The 18085-nt window shown below is 43.2% G+C and overlaps 1 protein-coding gene across 1 annotated transcript in view; it reads left to right on the top strand.

Annotated features, from left to right (window-relative positions):
* The window catches only part of LOC138778795 (DENN domain-containing protein 3-like), a gene marked incomplete at its 3' end in the record, with an annotated part of 50905 nt that extends 38429 nt beyond the window's left edge, over positions 1-12476 (top strand). The window contains 11 exon segments of the mRNA XM_069956531.1: positions 2549-2719; positions 3404-3533; positions 3793-3897; positions 5749-5882; positions 6111-6271; positions 7184-7317; positions 7527-7645; positions 7723-7860; positions 8519-8739; positions 12115-12310; positions 12374-12476. Coding sequence (XP_069812632.1) covers positions 2549-2719; positions 3404-3533; positions 3793-3897; positions 5749-5882; positions 6111-6271; positions 7184-7317; positions 7527-7645; positions 7723-7860; positions 8519-8739; positions 12115-12310; positions 12374-12476 — 1612 coding nt within the window.
* Between the last annotated feature and the right edge of the window lie 5609 nt (positions 12477-18085).

The raw sequence follows: 18085 nt of genomic DNA, 5'->3' as shown, positions 1-18085 counted from the left end.
AAAGTGATTTCATCATGCAGTTACTTATTTTAGTCCTTTCTAATAACTACTTTTCCTTTAATGACAAGGTTTATCTACAGACACGTGGCGTGGCGATGGGGGCGAATGTCGCCCCCACTTACGCAAACATCGTTATGGCTTATTTGGAAGAACATAAAATCTATGTGACACCCCATTTTCAGAATGTTCTGATATGGAAGCGTTACATAGATGACGTGTTCCTGTTGTGGGGGGGAGGGGTGAATGAACTACTCACCTTTGTCACATGCCTAAACAGCATTGACAGAACAATTAAATTTACCATCAATTACTCTGAAACACACATGCAATTTTTGGATGTCATGATTACACGCAAGGGCAATAAATTAAGTACTGATATTTACAGAAAACCTAGTGACTCCAATACCACACTTCATTTTTCCAGTTGTCACCCCAGAAGAATGATAAGATCTTTACCACATAGTCAAATGCTGAGAGCAAGACGCATTATTGATGAGGATAACAAACTTACACCAGCGCTTCAAAAGATGACAACTGATTTCCACAATAGGGGTTATCCTCTCACATTACTGAATGAATGTAGAGACAAAGTGATTGATACCCCTAGAGACACATTACTACAAAAAAAGACAAGATCATTAAATACGAACAAACGCATACCATTTATTTCAACCTACACGGATTGCTCCCCTCATGTTGGCCGTATTGTACAGAAACATTGGCGTATCCTGAGAGACTCATATCCCAACATTAGCGAGTTCCAAATTCCACCTTTACTTTCCTATAGACGCAACCAGAATATACGAGACAGACTAGTGAAATCAGATGTTTCTAAGAAAAAAAGAAAACACACAAACATTTCTCACTGCCCCCAGACTAGGATGCTTCCCCTGTGTTGGCTGCGTGACATGTAAGCAGGTAGTTAAGGGTACTCATTTTATCCATCCTGAGACTCAGTATAGCTACAAGATCAGATATTTCCTCACATGCACTACAGACTGGATAATTTACGTTATTTGGTGTCCGTGTAAAAAAATATATGTAAGAGAAACCACTCATGACTTAAGAACACGTTTTGGACAACACCGATATTCGGTAAGAAAAAAAAGACTAGATCTACCAGTTTCCAAACACTGTGTAGATATGAACCATCAAGAGAGTGACCTCAAAGTCATGGCGATCGACAGAGTACCACCTCTTAAATATGGGGGTAACAGACATATGCTCTTGAAAAAAAGAGAATTAGAATGGATCTACAGACTAAAATCCTTAACCCCACAGGGTCTAAACGTAGAATATAAAATTAAAAATGAGATGCTAAAATGAATAATAAGAGCATCATATCCACTTGCCCTATTTGTCCACTTCATGTTACTGATTAAACATTAGTGAAACATTCTATTACATTATATTTGTATACTTACCTTTTTTCTTTTTTTCTCAGACCTGAGTACTATGCTGGAGGACAGGACTCACCGTTACCTTCTGGAATCTGATGTCATGAATTTTTCACCCTTATTTCGCGAACCTGTGGAGCATAATAGGTCTCAATTTGGAGCATTTCACATTGAGCGGCATTGAAGCGTTTCCCTAATGTGGACCTGGAGGGGTCCGGAACATTGGCCTTGTCTCCGGGATGAAGAGATCTTCCCCTTACCCGGGTAAGTGACCGGAATCCTGGGGACGTGGGTATACAGTGATCCTTAATTGGACCATAGTATCCCCGGGCCATGTTTTACAATTGCCACAATAAGCTGCTGACGTGGAGCTCCTGGCTGCATTCCGCTCCGGTCGTCATGACAATACAGGATGCGATGGATGATCTAACGTGACTACTACAGACATTGGAGAAGGTGGTGAGCCCGGATCCGAAAGTATACAGTTATTTTTTACTTTTTCTAATCTCTAAGTGGTGATTGATCACCCTCTTCTTCAAGTGGTCATTGTTTTTATTTTCACTGTGTGCGATGCACGGACACTGTCACGGACTTTTTCATTGCTTATGCACGCATCACAGTGGGCGGGATGAAATCGGCCCTTGTGACCTAAGATTACCAATGTGAATGTATACGCCCCCAAGAGGGCAGTACGTGGACACTTTCCAATGAATTGTTTTTCTGCACATGTGTAAAGTATTTGCCATTTTTTTTGTAAACCAATCACACTGTTTGTATGGCTTTAAAAAGCCCTTGAATGTCTCACAAGATACGCTTGAAAATGGTGATAAGTGATCACCGAAACGTTGCGTCTGTTGGATTGCTGCACTTATGATTTGAATAAACTACAAACCTTCACGACTTCGGTGTGCCGCGGATTTTCTCTATATATCTATCTATCTATCTATCTATCTCTATATCTATCTCCTATCTATCTATCTATCTCCTATCTATCTATCTATCTATCTATCTATCTATCTATCTATCATCTATCTATCAATCATCTATCTATCTATCTATCTATCTATCTATCTATCTATCTATATATCTCCTATCTATCTATCTATCTATCTATCTATCTATCTATCTATCATTCTCTGCTCTTTTTGCAGGATGTGAAGATCTCCACTACGGCCTTCTTGCTCCTGAGGATTCAGACTCTTCGCATTAAGGCTTCCACAAGGAAGGATGTGTTTGAAGCAAACCTGAAAGGTGAATGTGAACTGTGGCAAATGATGATCAAGGAGATGTGGGCTGGTAGGAACATGGCTGACACTCACAAGGTCTGTATTATATTGTGTTTTGTAATCTCTTCTATACTTGATACTAAGCCGCAACTTCATAAAATGGGTGGTACGTTAGGGAGCTTGCTCGCCATTTTAAGATAAATTCCTTATGTTTTACTTTTTTGTTCACAGCATAAATGTATTTTAGTAGTGATACATTGCTGGCTTTACAAGCGGCAGGCCGACATTCAGCTATATATGCATGTAAACCTGATCTGGATTACTTAGGCCGAATATTACACGGCCTTATGTGAAACCAGGCTGTTCAGCATCCTCAGAAGGGGAACTAACGTGAACGGCTGATAAAATGCGGCAGTGTTGTAAGAGGAGCAGACATAAAGTAGATATTGGGGGGCAGGGTTTTCCAGACTTTGTCAGTCTTAAAGGGGAACTCAGTTTACTTTCAAATCAACTTGTGTCAGAAAGTTATATAGATTTGTAATCTACTTCTATTGATAAAATCTCAAGTCTTCCAGTACTTATCAGCTGCTGTGCGTCCTGCAAGAAGTGGTTTCTGACAAAGAGGTGATTTGAAATAAATAAAAATTGCCCCTTTAAAGAACCCTGCAGTCAGCCTCCAGTGGCTGATAACAGAGATCAATAGATTGCATTCATAAGCAGTGCAGATCATGAGGATAGGAAGCTAGTAACTTATGATACTGAGATCTGCTTTATATACAGGACCCTCAGTACGTACAGGAGGCCCTGACAAACGTCCTGCTCATGAACGCTGTGGTCAGAGCGCTGCAGACGGCGAAGTCGATCTACGCTGCGTCCAAGCTGTCTTACTTCGACAAGATGAGGAATGAAGGTGGGGACCCTGATTTCTGTGCGGTGGATCTGTAACCTCTGCAGGCGATACCCCAGTATTACGCTGCCCATAGACATCAGCCAGCCATGCATTATATTTCCATCTGAAGTCACTGTATAGGACGCCACTTATTTATAGACGTAAAATCAAGTGTGCCAATCCTAAAGGAGTTTTTGTTCATGTTGGGTAAAACATGTATCTGTTCTCCCGTGTGATCCAGTCCCCTTCATTGCTATTATTGTGTTTTGTTGCATTGTAGTTTCTACAATACCAAAGACGACTGCGGAGACGCTGAAGCACAGGATTAACCCTTGTGCGGGGGAGACGGTCCCTCAGTCAGTGGATGTTCTGCTCTACACACCCGGTGAGTCCCTCTGCAATAACCATGCTGTATTTTTTAATAAAGGAGGTTTTCTACCTAATGCCACACTGCATTTCCCCTTCTCTGCTGGGAGCCTCCTCGTTCCACCTCCCATCCTTATTCACAGCTTCTAAATCACTGTCAGTCCAGCAGGGATAGGGATGGGAAGGGGAGTGAGGAGGCATTACAGTCCTCAGCACTCCAGGGGCCTTGCAAACACCTGTTTGATACTTAACACCACAGAATAAAAGCATTTTTTTTATGTTCTGGAAGCACAGACAGATATATGAAAGGTACCATGTGTCTCCCTGATATAACAGCATCTAACAGTGTCAGCAGTTTGGAATGTAAATTGTAGCTGACAGATTCCCTTTCAAGGGGAAATGTGTCATCAGAAAATGACCTATTCTTTTTAAGGGCCCTATTCCACGGGACGATTATCGTTCAAAAAATCATTAGATCGTTTGGATTTGAACGATAATAGTTTCGACCAACAAGTAATCGTTGATCGTTTAATAGGATCTGGACCTATTTTTATCCTCTGATCTTTGGTAAATCATTCGCACATCGTTCGGTGGAATAAGAAGTCATAGCTGAAACGTACGCAATAGAGATGACTAAACGACCGCAAGAACAATCTTAAATAACGATCATCGTTCCGTGTAATTGGGTGAACGATTTCGGGTTGTTTGCCGTAGTGGTTGTTTAAGATCGTTTATCGTTAATCGTTAGTCATCAAAAAAACGCTTGGTGTAATAGTACCCTAAGTAAAACATTCTGAAGACCTTTTTATGGCTTTGTTTGTGTTTTGGTTATGTTTTTTTTTTTTTTACCCAAATTTTCCATTTTAGTGTGTATAAATACTATATATATTATTATATAGCAATCCTGAAATCATCTGACCACTAGGCCCAAAACTAAGGGCCCTATTACATCGGACGATTATCGTTCAGATTATCGTTAAATCGTTCGAATCTAAACGATAATCGTTCGGTTGAAATGCAGTTAACGATCAACGAGCGAACGAGAAATCGTTGATCGCTTTATAAGACCTGGACCTATTTTTATTGTTGCTCGTTCGCAAAACGTTCGCAAATCGTTCGCATTGAATAAGACGTCGTTCGGTCGTTCGCAGTAGATACGAATGCAATAGCGAAGGAAAAACGTAAAACATAAGTAACGATTATCACTCCATGGAAATGAGTGAACGTTTTCAGGTCTTCCGCAATAACGGTCGTTTGAGATCGTTAATTGTTAACGATTATGCGAACGATAATCGTCCGGTGGAATAGGGCCCTAAGACTTGTTCTGTACAGATTCCTTTCCAGCAGTGTCCTCCTTATCACAGACTGGAATACAGTGACCAGTATATAGATAACAAACACAGGAATACAGTGATGGGTGACACTAGTATATAGATAACATAGACAGGAGTACAGGGAGAGGTGACACCAGTATATAGATACCACCTGACGCACCTCTGCACATGTCACAGAGCATGCCCAGAATCATTCCCCTTTTTCTTTTTCCCAGACTGTTGTTGCCTGTGGCTATGGGGCTTGCTTTAAATCATATCTCTAAATGCTCTTAAAAACAGCTTATGCAAAATGACTGCCCCCATAATAATACACAAAATTAAATTAATTACATTACAACATGTTTTAGCATATAGCTCCAATCTGGAAAAAAAATTGAGGTGTGACGGCCTCCGCCTGCCTGCTATGGTTACAGGAGGATTCTTGCTCCCCACACCAGCAAAAAACAAAAAAAAGATTAACATAGACATTTATCCGTTTTCTTTTTGGGTCATATCACCGACCCCACATGTAATATCCCAATTTGTTTCTCTTCCAGGACAATTGGACGCTTCACTGAGGGACGACTGCCCCAAACTGTGGTGCGCCCTAGGGGAGGGAAAAGTGGTTGTGTTCAACGCCTCCACCTGGTCCATCCAACAACACTGCCTTAAAGTGGGAACCACTAAACTGGTGAGCTGCACAACGGTGTTGGCGCATACAAAGTCATCTTAAGGATCCATTAGATAGATATGGAGCATTTCTGCTAATTTTTAGCTGTATTTTTCTGGTGCTGCAATGTGTCAGATCTACCCCAGTCACTGCTTATCTTGTACTGATCCCTAACTCAAGCATGCAATGCATTATTCAGCTATTACACCTAACACTGCTGAACATTCTGTAACTCGTGTCGCCCCCTAGAGGTGCATGGTGGGAGTCGAGCAGAGTCAGGTGTGGATTGGATCTAGCGACTCCATCATCTACATCATTAATACACACAGCATGTCCTGCAACAAGCAGCTGAACAACCACCATGGGGAGCTTGTGGACATCATCATGGACAGCAGTGACAATCGGAAGCGGTAAGGAGCGAGTCTTCATAGAGGAGCTCCCCCTGCATGTGTTAGGCTACAAGTATTGTACATTATTATTATTATTATTATTATTATTATTATTATTATTATTATGATGCAGCTTCACTACAAAAATATTCTGGGTAATTATTTTAATTTATTTTTTTTACATTGACTGGCAACAGTAAGGGTATGTTTACACTGAAGAATAGGTGAGGAATTGAAAAGGAAAGTTTTCTGCTTTAAATTTCCTCTTCTTCAATTCTGGCGGAATTCGAGTGGAAAGCAGAAATTCAAAGCCTCAATGACTTCTATGGGATTTCTCTAGCAGAATTCGCCCAAAGAATTGACATGTCAATTCTGTGGCCAGAAAATGGACTTGCGGCGAAACATTCTGCGCCTCAATTCCACCGTTTGAACAACAGAGCGGAAATCCCATTAAACATAATAGGACATTGCTCTGTGCATATTTTACGGGCGGACTTTCAAGTGGAATACACGTAAAATTAAGCGTGGATTCCACTTGAAATTCCTTGCCTATTCCTCAGTGGGAACATACCCTAAGGGTGACACTGCCCTCTGTTGGGAACTGTGGGGCTGCTCAAGCCCTGGCACAGTTGCATACCTCTAGGGCTGCTGCAGGTATACTGAGCCTCGCCATATGTCTAACTAATGCATTAGAATAGACATTACACCTGGGTAAGCTGTCTGTGTAATAAAATGAAATTATAAAACTTTAGAAAGAAATGTAAAAAAAAAATTAATTTGTCAGACTACCCCTTTAAGCTTAGGAGGAGGAGTGGAAGGAATCCACGTTGCCTCTCTCCTGTCCCGATCGTTCATCACACTGTAATCTGCACAAGTCTTGTCATTGTGTCTGTGTCCCCTCCAATGGCTCTTTGCCTCTGTGTGCTCTCGTAGATTAGCTTACTCCTGCAGCACCGATGGAAAAGTCATCGTCTGGGACGTCAGCACCTTGAAGATCCAGCAGAGGTTCCAGCTCCAGTATGGGGACATCACGTCTATGAAGATGCACGATGATCTTCTGCTGTACTGTGAGTAGTGCGGGCTCTGGGCTTGCTATAGACTTACATTGATCAGGTGCAGCATGCAACCATCAGCTTCTATAATATGCATAGAATGGATTGCACCCCTAATCTTGGTCCATAGCAGACTTTTTCACCAGAACTAAATGCCCGACTAATGTAGACTCCAGAGCGTCTCCACCGCTGCCATTTACCTGTTGTTCTCTTAACCCTTTCAGGCACTAAAGACTTTGTCCTCGTAACTAACAAAAAGAAGCAGGACTGCAGACAGCTGAAGATTACAGAGAACCTGCGGAAAATCAGCTCTGCCTTCTACACCATCCTGCTCTGCCCAGAGGTGCGGCACCATATACATTGTATCCTCATACATGGACCGTGCATTTAGTAGTCGCTAACCTCTTCTTTCTCCCCTAGAAGTCACAGCTGTGGGTGTCATGTAAAGGTGGCAATGAGATCTGTGTGTTCGATATGAGTGATTTCTCCAAGGACCCGCACAAGATCCTGCTGCAGGACTGCTCCGTCATCACGTGCATGCTGAAAGTAAAACAACAGGTAGCGAGGGCCGATGCAGAACCACTTTCTGGTATTTGGTGCATAATTTGTTGCAATGAGGCAGCACCCGAGTGACCAGGAGCCTTGGGCAAGGAGGTAGACCCCCCCCCAATCCTAGCCATCACCACGTTTGGCTGACCTCATGTTATATATCGTTTGTACAGGAACCCACCCCTGTCCACAGGTTCTGTCTCGTATTACTGCAATACCAGACACAACCAATGATCAGGTCTAGCTCTATATTTTAAAGAAGTATTTTTAATTCTGTGCAACCCCTTAGTGATGTCACTGTACGGGTGCACTGATATCATCTGTCTGTCAAGGGTCCCTATACACAAAAAGAAAAGATCCATAAGGAAGAAGCTGCCAGGTTATCGTAACAGTTGCCTCTGAATTAGTGCACAGTTTAGTGAATCATACAGCATTGTAATAAGGGATTAAACCTACATGAGAACATCAAATTTACCCAAAGTGACCCAAAATGAGATTTTTACTTTCAAATATAATACCTACATCAAAACACCATAAAGAAAATATATTGTCCACAACAAAATATTATATTATAATATTATGTGACATGTGGACAGCTTCGTGGCTGCTGGATGGGGAGAATACCCTGGAGCTCCCCTTTAATAACACTGCCTATCTCTTTTCATAGATCTGGGTCGGCAGCAAAGGAATATCACAGGGTAAACAGAAAGGAAAGATCTACGTAATAGACGCGGAGAAGAAGACGGTGGACAAGGAGCTGGTAGCTCACATTGACATAGTGAAGTCTTTGTGTTCTGCAGAGGACAGGTACGTCCTGAGCGGATCCGGGGATCAAGATGGAAAAGTGGCCATATGGAAGGTGGAGTGAGCTGCAGAGGTTCTTATGATGTGAGCCCTCCCAAGGGATGCAGCAAGTGTGGAAATTTTGCCTTAAGGATGGTTGATGCAAGTGAATAAAGAACAAGGACCTTGGATGTGACGGAGGCCAAGTTAGTGGAACCATGTTACATGAACAAACGCAACTGGGAGTAAGATTCAACATGGCGTCTTCCAAGATCATAGTCAAAGCTGGACACCATACATAAACTGGGCTGGCTCCATTAACAAATATGGAGAAGAGAAATCCAGGACCCAGCAACTAAGATGTTTCGTAAGAGATGCAAGAAATTCTCCAACTGGGTCACAACTGCTGCTAGTCAATGTGGAGTCATAGTCATAGAGCAGTACATGGTGCCGTCAGGGAGACCTGTACAGAGAGTATGGGGGGATAACACTAAGATTCTATGTATACCCTGGACTGGTCTTGTGACTGCACACCGTGTATTTATATATATCCTATTACCTGGTGTTATGAAGGGAGGAGGAATTGGTGATAAATTCTAATAATTCATAAATCCTTTTTATAAATCACGCCTTTTACTACTAAAAGGCCTTGATGACAGTGCGGAGGTGTCTCACCAGTACTGAATTACTATGTGCACAGTTATAACCATAGGTCACCCCTTTGTTTTCATTCAACACTCCATGACTGATTTATGCACTGTTGCATTTTCTGGATTATCAGGTATTTGCTGAGTCCTCATACAGCTATAACTGAGCTTTTCTGCATCTGAGTCCTGATACACCTATAACTGAGCTTTTCTGCATCTGAGTCCTCATACAGCTATAACTGAGCTTTTCTGCATCTGAGTCCTGATACAGCCATAACAACTGAGCTTTTTCTGCATCTGAGTCCTCATACAGCCATAACAACTGAACTTTTTCTGCATCTGAGTCCTCATACAGCTATAACAACTGAACTTTTCTGCATCTGAGTCCTGATACAGACATAACAACTGAGCTTTTCTGCATCTGAGTCCTGATACAGACATAACTGAGCTTTTCTGCATCTGAGTCCTGATACAGACATAACTGAGCTTTTCTGCATCTGATTCCTGATACAGATATAATAACTGAGCTTTTCTGCATCGGGCAAACTCTGCTTTGCATCCTACAGCCTGGCTCTGCTACCTCTGACAGTCTCAGCTCTGCTGCATCTTAAAACTTTTCTGTATTTTATCAATTTTAGCTTTACTGTTTGTTGGGAGACCTGCAGAGCTTTGGGGGTGATTGGGGATGTATCTTGGTAGGCGTGCAGTGACAGGGACAGGGAAGAGCATTTTGATGGACCAGTACTCACACTACACATAACCTTATAACAAATCCTGAGCACTGGGGTTGGGGGCACTGGTTGCTTAACTTGTGGCTTTGGGGCTGGTTCTTCCTCCTCAACAACTGGGTACTGGAGGAAGCTAAGCTACTGCCTGTGGGGTCTGGCATTTATTATCACTATACACTGAAGGGTTCTACAACTTTCTAATACCCTGTGATTCATCTCATCATTTCTAAGCTTTCTGCTTGCTGCCAGAACACAGGGGCATTGTAGTTTACATCTATAGCCGCCAATCCTTGTTACAATTACATCCAGCCCCTGTGAGATAAGCAAGCTGCACTCCAGATGGATACATGTTATCAGAGCTGATACACTGCAGCAAAACATCAGAATAGGCTGCTGATCTGTACAGCTCACAGAGCACTGTCTGGACACAACGGAAATACATCTTCCGCACTGGGAGGTACAAGGTCAGGGACGGCTCTGTAGGCCCTGGGTATAGACAGTGAATAAGCAGAGTGGTTAGAATTGCCAAACATTTAATTACTCAATAATTATGAAATATTGACATGGATGCACCTGCCTGGGAATAAACCAAAGACTGCATCTATTTAAAGGGCAAGTCGAGCCTCTCATCTATTTACTCGAGTTAAGATCAGCATCGCCAGAGCGTTCACACTCCTTAGTATCATTGTACCGATCCTCATGCATTCCCATGTCTTACCACCAGGTGGCGTTGTAAATCAGGCAGTGAGCCACAGTGTTCTGACACTATATAAATGCTGCTACTTTGTATTATATTATTTCTATACAATGTAAATGTTTCTTTAAATGTATTTTCCCCCCTCTAACTCATCCAAATCATTAAAGGAACAGAAATATTTGATGTTTTGATGTCCAGAGGGCTTACAGCTGATGTCTGAGATAGATACACTATATTTATACTCTTGTAACATAAGATGTACAGAATCTTTCACGTGGGGAATAAATATGTGCAAATGTTCAGAGGTTTTGTCTTGTTTTCTAAAATGTCACCTACAAACAGCTGAGGAGCAGATTTTATTGGCTGCAGGGTTCCTCATGGGCGCCCCCTGGCATTTTGTGTCATTCAGAGTACAACGCAGTCAGGTTCAGCGCTGCATCTTCTCACATCTGGATGCTACGTGCATTGTGTATTTATTAGACATCTTTTTTACAATCATCTCATCTCTGGGCTTCAGTAATAGAATTGGGATTAGCTGAGGTTTCCAATGACACCATCCATAACTTGGACATAGTCAGCTATGGAAATTTTCTTTTTTTTGCTAAGACATTGCTTTTTTTAAAGTTAATAGTGATGAGTGAATTTACATTACAAGCGAAGCTGGTAGATATATGTTTAGCCCTAGCAGGTTTACAGTTATTTACTGTAGATTTACAAATCACATCTACAGGACGCTTCTTCCAAGCATCTACTACTCTTTCAGTGATGTAATATTTTTGAAGCCTGTTAATAAATACTTAGAATAAAATGTGATTTTAAAAAAGTATATAATTTAAAAGAAATTCTAAAAATAATTGTAAAATTATCTCTCCCCAGCGTATACCTCTCTGAACCTGTATGTACATCCTGCAGGACATGAATGCATTTTGCTTGGTGTCCGGTGTTCATACATTATATTCTTGTCTTGGTGAATGTGAAGTACCAGGAACACACATTAGTTATCCCTGGACACCCGTTTCCATCTTGGCCTGGCTGCTTTTGCAAAGAAAAAAAAATAAGTCTGTATCTGGCTGATTTCCCTCCATGTAAAGAGGCTGCATCTATGGATTAGTCCCAGACCAGAATCTGCTAGTTACAGCCGGATCAAGATCCTCTGTGCACCAGAAAAACACAGTGATCATTGGTGGAGAGGGAACTATATATATATATATATATATATATATATATATATATATATAGCAGCTCTGCAGACAGGCTCTGTTCATTTACATGAAGAAGCCCAAAGAGGCATAAGCTCCCCCTATACCATCATGGGCACTGGTGAGGTAAATAAGATGAGGCTTATAAGGGGACACAGAGTCTCATGGCTGCATCACAGCTAATGATAGTGAATGTTGTTGTCTTACAGCTGTAACTATGAGATTGTGGTGGCAGCAAGTTGCATATTGCTAAATCTCCCCATTGTCATTTATTGCAATCTTTGGCTGCGTGACTTGCCTTATAGCCCTAGCTTAAACTCTATAAAGTATCACATCCCGACACGACATGACCTTTATAAGGGCAAGTTCACACAGCAAAAGTGGCGGAACCCTGCCTGCTTCAATGTGACACTGTTTCTCTACGGGAGGGCTCTCTGTTGAAATAATTTTTCATGTTAATTCTTTCAGCGGAGGCGCACAAGCCCTCCCAAAGAGAAACAGGGTAACATGAAGCAAGGTGGAGTTCCGCTGCTTTTGCTCTGTGTGGAACTAGCCCTTAAGCAGACCCCTGGTTGGTTCCACTTTTTTTCTGCCACTGTTCTGCCAGAATGCTACTGATCTCCTGATCTATTTTACTCCGACCCCATTGTCCTCAACTCATTCCACCAATCTTGATACAGATTCCCATAGCAACTTTGCCTGTCACTTATTACCTTTAGTCTGATATGACCCCTAGTTCTTGGTACTTCAACCATAACCACAGTTGCGGACACAGTATAGCAGGTGTCTAATGTCTCCAGTCTTTTGTAATCACAGGTCTGTATTGGACTAGAGCAGAAAACCAGTGTGCTCCTTTAAGTGAGAGTACCAACTCATTTCGTAATGGAGGCCACACATGTTTGCAGATGGGGCTGAGCTTGTTGATGTTTCTGATCCCGCACATCACCCCGGTTGTTATGTCACACTATGACAGGGTTAAGACCAAGAGAACTGGTTTTACAGCCGTACATGATAACATGTATTGTCTTTAGCATACACAGCAGTAAAATGGTTAACAGCACACGCGCCTGCAAGATCCTTACACACCTGCCGGCAATGGCAGCACACGTGTGCCGAGAGATACAATTTACAGTGCGGCCAGTGACAACGTGACTCAGCCCCACTGACAAACCATTAGTGACTGATGTATCCCTGCCACCGGCACAACACAACCCTAATGTGTATCTGAGCCTTTGTGACTCACCTGAGGCAGGTGCCTGCCTGCCGCTGTCTATTATGTTCTGACAAGGAGGTGTGTGTGGTGTCACAATTATATCTATCTATGAAGTTGCAAAAACAAAGTAAAATTCCACAGTGCAGGGAGAAAAAGCAAGTGAACCCCTAGGAGTGATCCTGATATTTGCATTGATTACTAATACAATTCAGTACAATATAACTAAACTAATAACACAAAAACATGTCTACTGTTCTTACCTCATATTGAGTGCATTAAAGGAGAAGCCCGGCAAAAATTTTTATTAAAGAATTGTATTGTTCCCCAAAAGTTATACAAATCCCCAATATACACTTATTACGGGAAATGCTTGTAAATTGCTATTTTCCCTGCACTTACTACTGCATCAAGGCTTCACTTCCTGGATAAAATGGTGATGTCACTTCCTGGATAAATGGTGATGTCACGTCCCGACTCCCAGAGCTGTGCGGGCTGTGGCTGCTGGAATGGATGATGCAGGGGGACCTGAGGGACACCACTGAGGGACACTGAGCATCCCTCCGCCACCATTCTCTCCAGCAGGCACAGCCCGCACAGCTCTGGGAGTCAGTTGGGACATCACCATGTTATCCAGGAAGTGAAGCCTTGATGCAGTAGTAACTGCAGGGAAAAAAGCAATTTATAAGCATTTCCCGTAATAAGTGTATATTGGTAATTTTTATAACTTTTGAGGGTCAATGCAATACTTCAATAACATTTTTCGCCAGACTTCTCTTTTAAGTAAACATCAACAGTGCAAGGGGAAAAGTAGGTGAATCTCTATGTTAAAGCAAGGATAGGGGACAATGAGAAGATCAGTGAGGGTAGGACGGCTACAATTTCTGATGAATTCCTGTGGCACATGGCTGTATCCATTGTTTTCAGGCAGCCTTAGGGCTGCATCCAACTTCTTCAGCCACTGTAAATAAAATGCTGCATGCTCAGGTTTGCACACACCCAGGGCTCACTCATCTCTAAGGCTGCATTCACACGTTCCATGTTCCGCACAGGACACGGACGTGGAGTGCCTGTAACGGACTCCCCCTTCCCGCCTGGGCAGCATTTGTGATAAGATGCTGGGAGCGGGGAACTGTATAGATATCACAGATGTTGCCCGGGTGGGGTGGGGGGAGTGCGTTACAGGCATTCCTCGTCCGTGTGAATGCAGCCTAAGAGTCTTATATTGCAGAACATTATGCAGCTAGTACAACTTTAATTGAAGAACATGGGTTCAACTGGGCCCTCTGTGTACTAGTGTTACCTATAGACAGGGCCGGTTTTAGACTAGATGTGGCCCTGGGCAAAGTTGAAGGTGGGGCCCCAAATGCTGAAATATTTTAGCAACAATTTAAGGTCCCCATACATTTGACTCTTTTGTTGGTGGTACCTGTTGCTCCTGGTGGGTTCGGTCATCAGTGTAAGGTGTATGGGGCTCTCTGGACAGTCCTCTGACAGATGATATCAGTGGACATAGGGGGTCAAGCTTGATGGAAAATCAACGCCCAACCTCTTTGTTCTCAGAGAGATAAGCCGTCATCAGATCTGTATGGCTATGGCTTTCCCCTCTCATAGAGAACACAGGAACACTCAGATGTGCCAAATTTCTGTGTATGGGGAGGACGGGACCGGATGGGAGAGATAATTGTCAGCTGAAGGAATGTTCAGCCAGCAGTTATTGGAAGTATACGGCCACTTTTAAGGCCGTATTACACGGCCTGATATTCTGCAGAAGTGAGCGCCAATCTGGTAGAATGGAGCTCGCTTAGAGAGCCTACTACATGGCTCTTTGAATCTGTATAATGTGTTTTCATGGATGTGTGTGTGTATATATATATATATATATATATATATATATATATATATACACACACACATCCATGAAACACATTATACAGATTCAAACCATCCAGTCCATACACTATACACAGGACATGTAACACACACTTACATTCATACACATTACACACTACATGTACAGAATACTTACCCCCTCTAGCATGCTGGGTGTAGTGGTGAATCTCCCTCATGTTCCTTGCAGCAGCAGCAGGCTGTCATCCTCCCCCGGCAGCCCTCTCCTCCATCGTCCCGACAGCTCCAGACCAGAGCAGGAAGTCACGTGCAAAGAGGAGCTGGAGGGAGGGGGAGCTACACACACACGGAGCAGACACCGAGCCCAACGTCCTGCAGCCTCTGTGTGACCCCTGATGGCAGCAGCCAGGGATCATTCCCAGACGCTGCAGGACGCTGTCTGTGCTCTCCTCTCCTACTGGAACTGCGGTAGGGGGCCCCTGGGGGATGGGGGCCCTGGGCATTTGCCCTGCTTGCCCCCCCCTAACGCCGGCCCTGCCTATAGAAGCAACCCGGGGGAGCCAGGACCCCATGCACAATCAGTAATCTTGGAGCTGAGGACAGGCCTGCTTCCACAGAACTTCTTACATGACTTTGAGATGACATTAGGTTTTAGAGCAGTTCTCTCGCCTTCCTTTTAATAAGAACTTGTGGGATGGAGCCGAGTCATTTATCACGGCAGGACGACATTCTCTCAGCAGCGGATATGTCGATCCTCTATGATTGCCGGGGCCCTGGGCCCCCCAAGGACCTGCTCTCATTTGCTTTTTCTAGGGATATATACAATGTAATGTGTGGAGGAAATTTTATAGACACCTGATGTGATTAATCTCCACTACCGCCAGTAACTAATAATAGGGATGCACTGAGTCATATACAGTACGCGGCTGCTCCCATAGAGGTTGTTACCTGTATTTTCTAGAATTCTGACAGTTCTGCAGTGCTACATTTACATGTATACCGTTCAGGATCCTGAGCATAGATATGAGGCTGAGACTGCACTACTGAATCACCACCCACATCAATGTCCCCATTTATACCTAAATAACTGGCAGTAGAGAACCTTGTCAAGACGTGGATATTGATGTAGATATAGTGTGTGTCATTCTTCAGAATTTTATTCATGAATATGAAGGTGAGGATGAACATACTATAGCTATAGAGGCTGCCCTGTAATTGCTGTAGTAGAATCAGTAGCAATGCTGCATCCAAGGGTACAGTCTATGGCAGTGCTTCTCAATTCCAGTCCTCAGGCCTCACCTACAGGTCATGTTTTTGAGGATTTCCCATACAAAGAACACGTGATCATACCTGATGCACTGAGTATAATTATATCACCTGTGAAATACTAAGGAAATTCTCAAAACATGACCTATTAGTAAAGCCTGAGGACTAGAATTGAGAAGCACTGGTCTATGGGACCATATGACTGAGCAAACTCACTGAACCTCAACATTTACTAGTCATGGGACCAACAATTGTATGATTATGCTTTTTAATCCTAATACAGTCTTTTTTTTACCTATAATTTATCATTGGAAAATCAATATGTTGCATTAAAGTGACTCTGTACTAGAGATGAGCGAACCGGCCGAGGTTCAGGTTCGTATGAACCTGAACTCTCGGCTTCTGATTCCCGCTGTCTGCCCGCTCTGTGGAGAGGGTGGATACAGCCAGAGGACCTCCTGGAAAACTGGGATACAGCCATGGCCATAGGCCGGTTCGCTCATCCCTACTCTGTACCAACAATCTGTTCCCCCCAAACCACTTGTACCTTCAGATAGCTGCTTTTAATCCAAGATCTGTCCTGCAGTCCGTTCGGCGGCAGGTGATGCACCTTTTGTCCTAAAAACAACTTTTAAACTGGCAGCCCTGTGCCCATTACGCTGGCACAACCTCTCTGTCCCTCCTCCCCGCCCTCCTCATCTTTAGGAATGCTCCAGGCAGATTGCCTTCTATTCCTCACCTGTCCACATGGGCTGGATCGTTAAAGGGAACCTGTCACCCCTGATGCCGGGGTGACAGGCTCCTGACACCCCGCTAGAGCACCTTATACGTACCTGATCCCGCCAGGTCCCGCTTCCTGATTTGTTTGGGTGACAGAAATATCAGCCCCCGAAGCTCAGCGCTCCTGAGATGAGTCGAACTCTCATAGAGAATGATGGAGCGTTGGACTCACCAGTTATTCTCTATGAGCGTTGGACTCATCTCAGGAGCATGCGCCGGGCTTCGGGCGCTGATATCTCCGTCACCCGACCGAATCAAGAAGCGGAACCCGGCAGGATCAGGTATGTATAAGGTGCTTTAGTGGGGGGTCGGGAGCCTGTCACCCCGGCACCGGGGTGACAGTCCTCTTTAAGCACCTGTGCAATGTTCAGACAGGAGTAATGTTTTCAGTGGCATTCCTAATGATGAAGAGGATGGGAAGGAGGGACGGAGGGTGGTGCAAAGTTAGGGCACAGATACTCCCTTTGGGCACGGGGCTGCCAGTTTAAAAGTTGTTTTTTAGGACAATAACTGCATCACCTGCCGAAGGGACACCAGGACAGATCTTGGATTAAAAGCAGCTATCCGAAGGTACGAGTGGTTTGGGGGGGGGGGGGGGGAGATTGTGGGTACAGAGTCGCTTTAAATATTTTATTATACATAATATGTATGATAATCCAAACTCTTTTACTAGTTTTGTATCTACAGCTCCTTTGTAGATCTATGTGTCTCCATGGTAACAGACTACAGACAAACTCTGTCTGTACTCTTTTTGCCTCCTTTTGCATTCTGTAGATTCTGTATCAAAATAGAAGGCTCAGGAAGACAACAGATTAGACTCTATACTGTAGATTATAAAAAAAAAGAAAGAAAGAAAGCACAATGAAGACAACACAGATATGAGGAAAATTTGGCAATCCTGTTTATTACTTGGCATGAACTGAGACTAGGCAGGGGTAGGGAATGCTGCAAATATTTCATGCTATATGACACATTGGTAACTCCTTAAACTCTCTTTACTTTGTTTTTTATCCAGATTCTAGAATCACATTTTTTAAATCTTTTTTTCCAATTACATTGCAGACCTTTTTTTT

Source organism: Dendropsophus ebraccatus, unplaced genomic scaffold (genome assembly GCF_027789765.1).
Source record: "Dendropsophus ebraccatus isolate aDenEbr1 unplaced genomic scaffold, aDenEbr1.pat pat_scaffold_685_ctg1, whole genome shotgun sequence".
Lineage (NCBI taxonomy): Eukaryota > Metazoa > Chordata > Amphibia > Anura > Hylidae > Dendropsophus > Dendropsophus ebraccatus.
The sequence above is the reverse complement of the archived record's forward strand: the minus strand, read 5'-3'. Positions and strand labels throughout refer to the sequence as shown.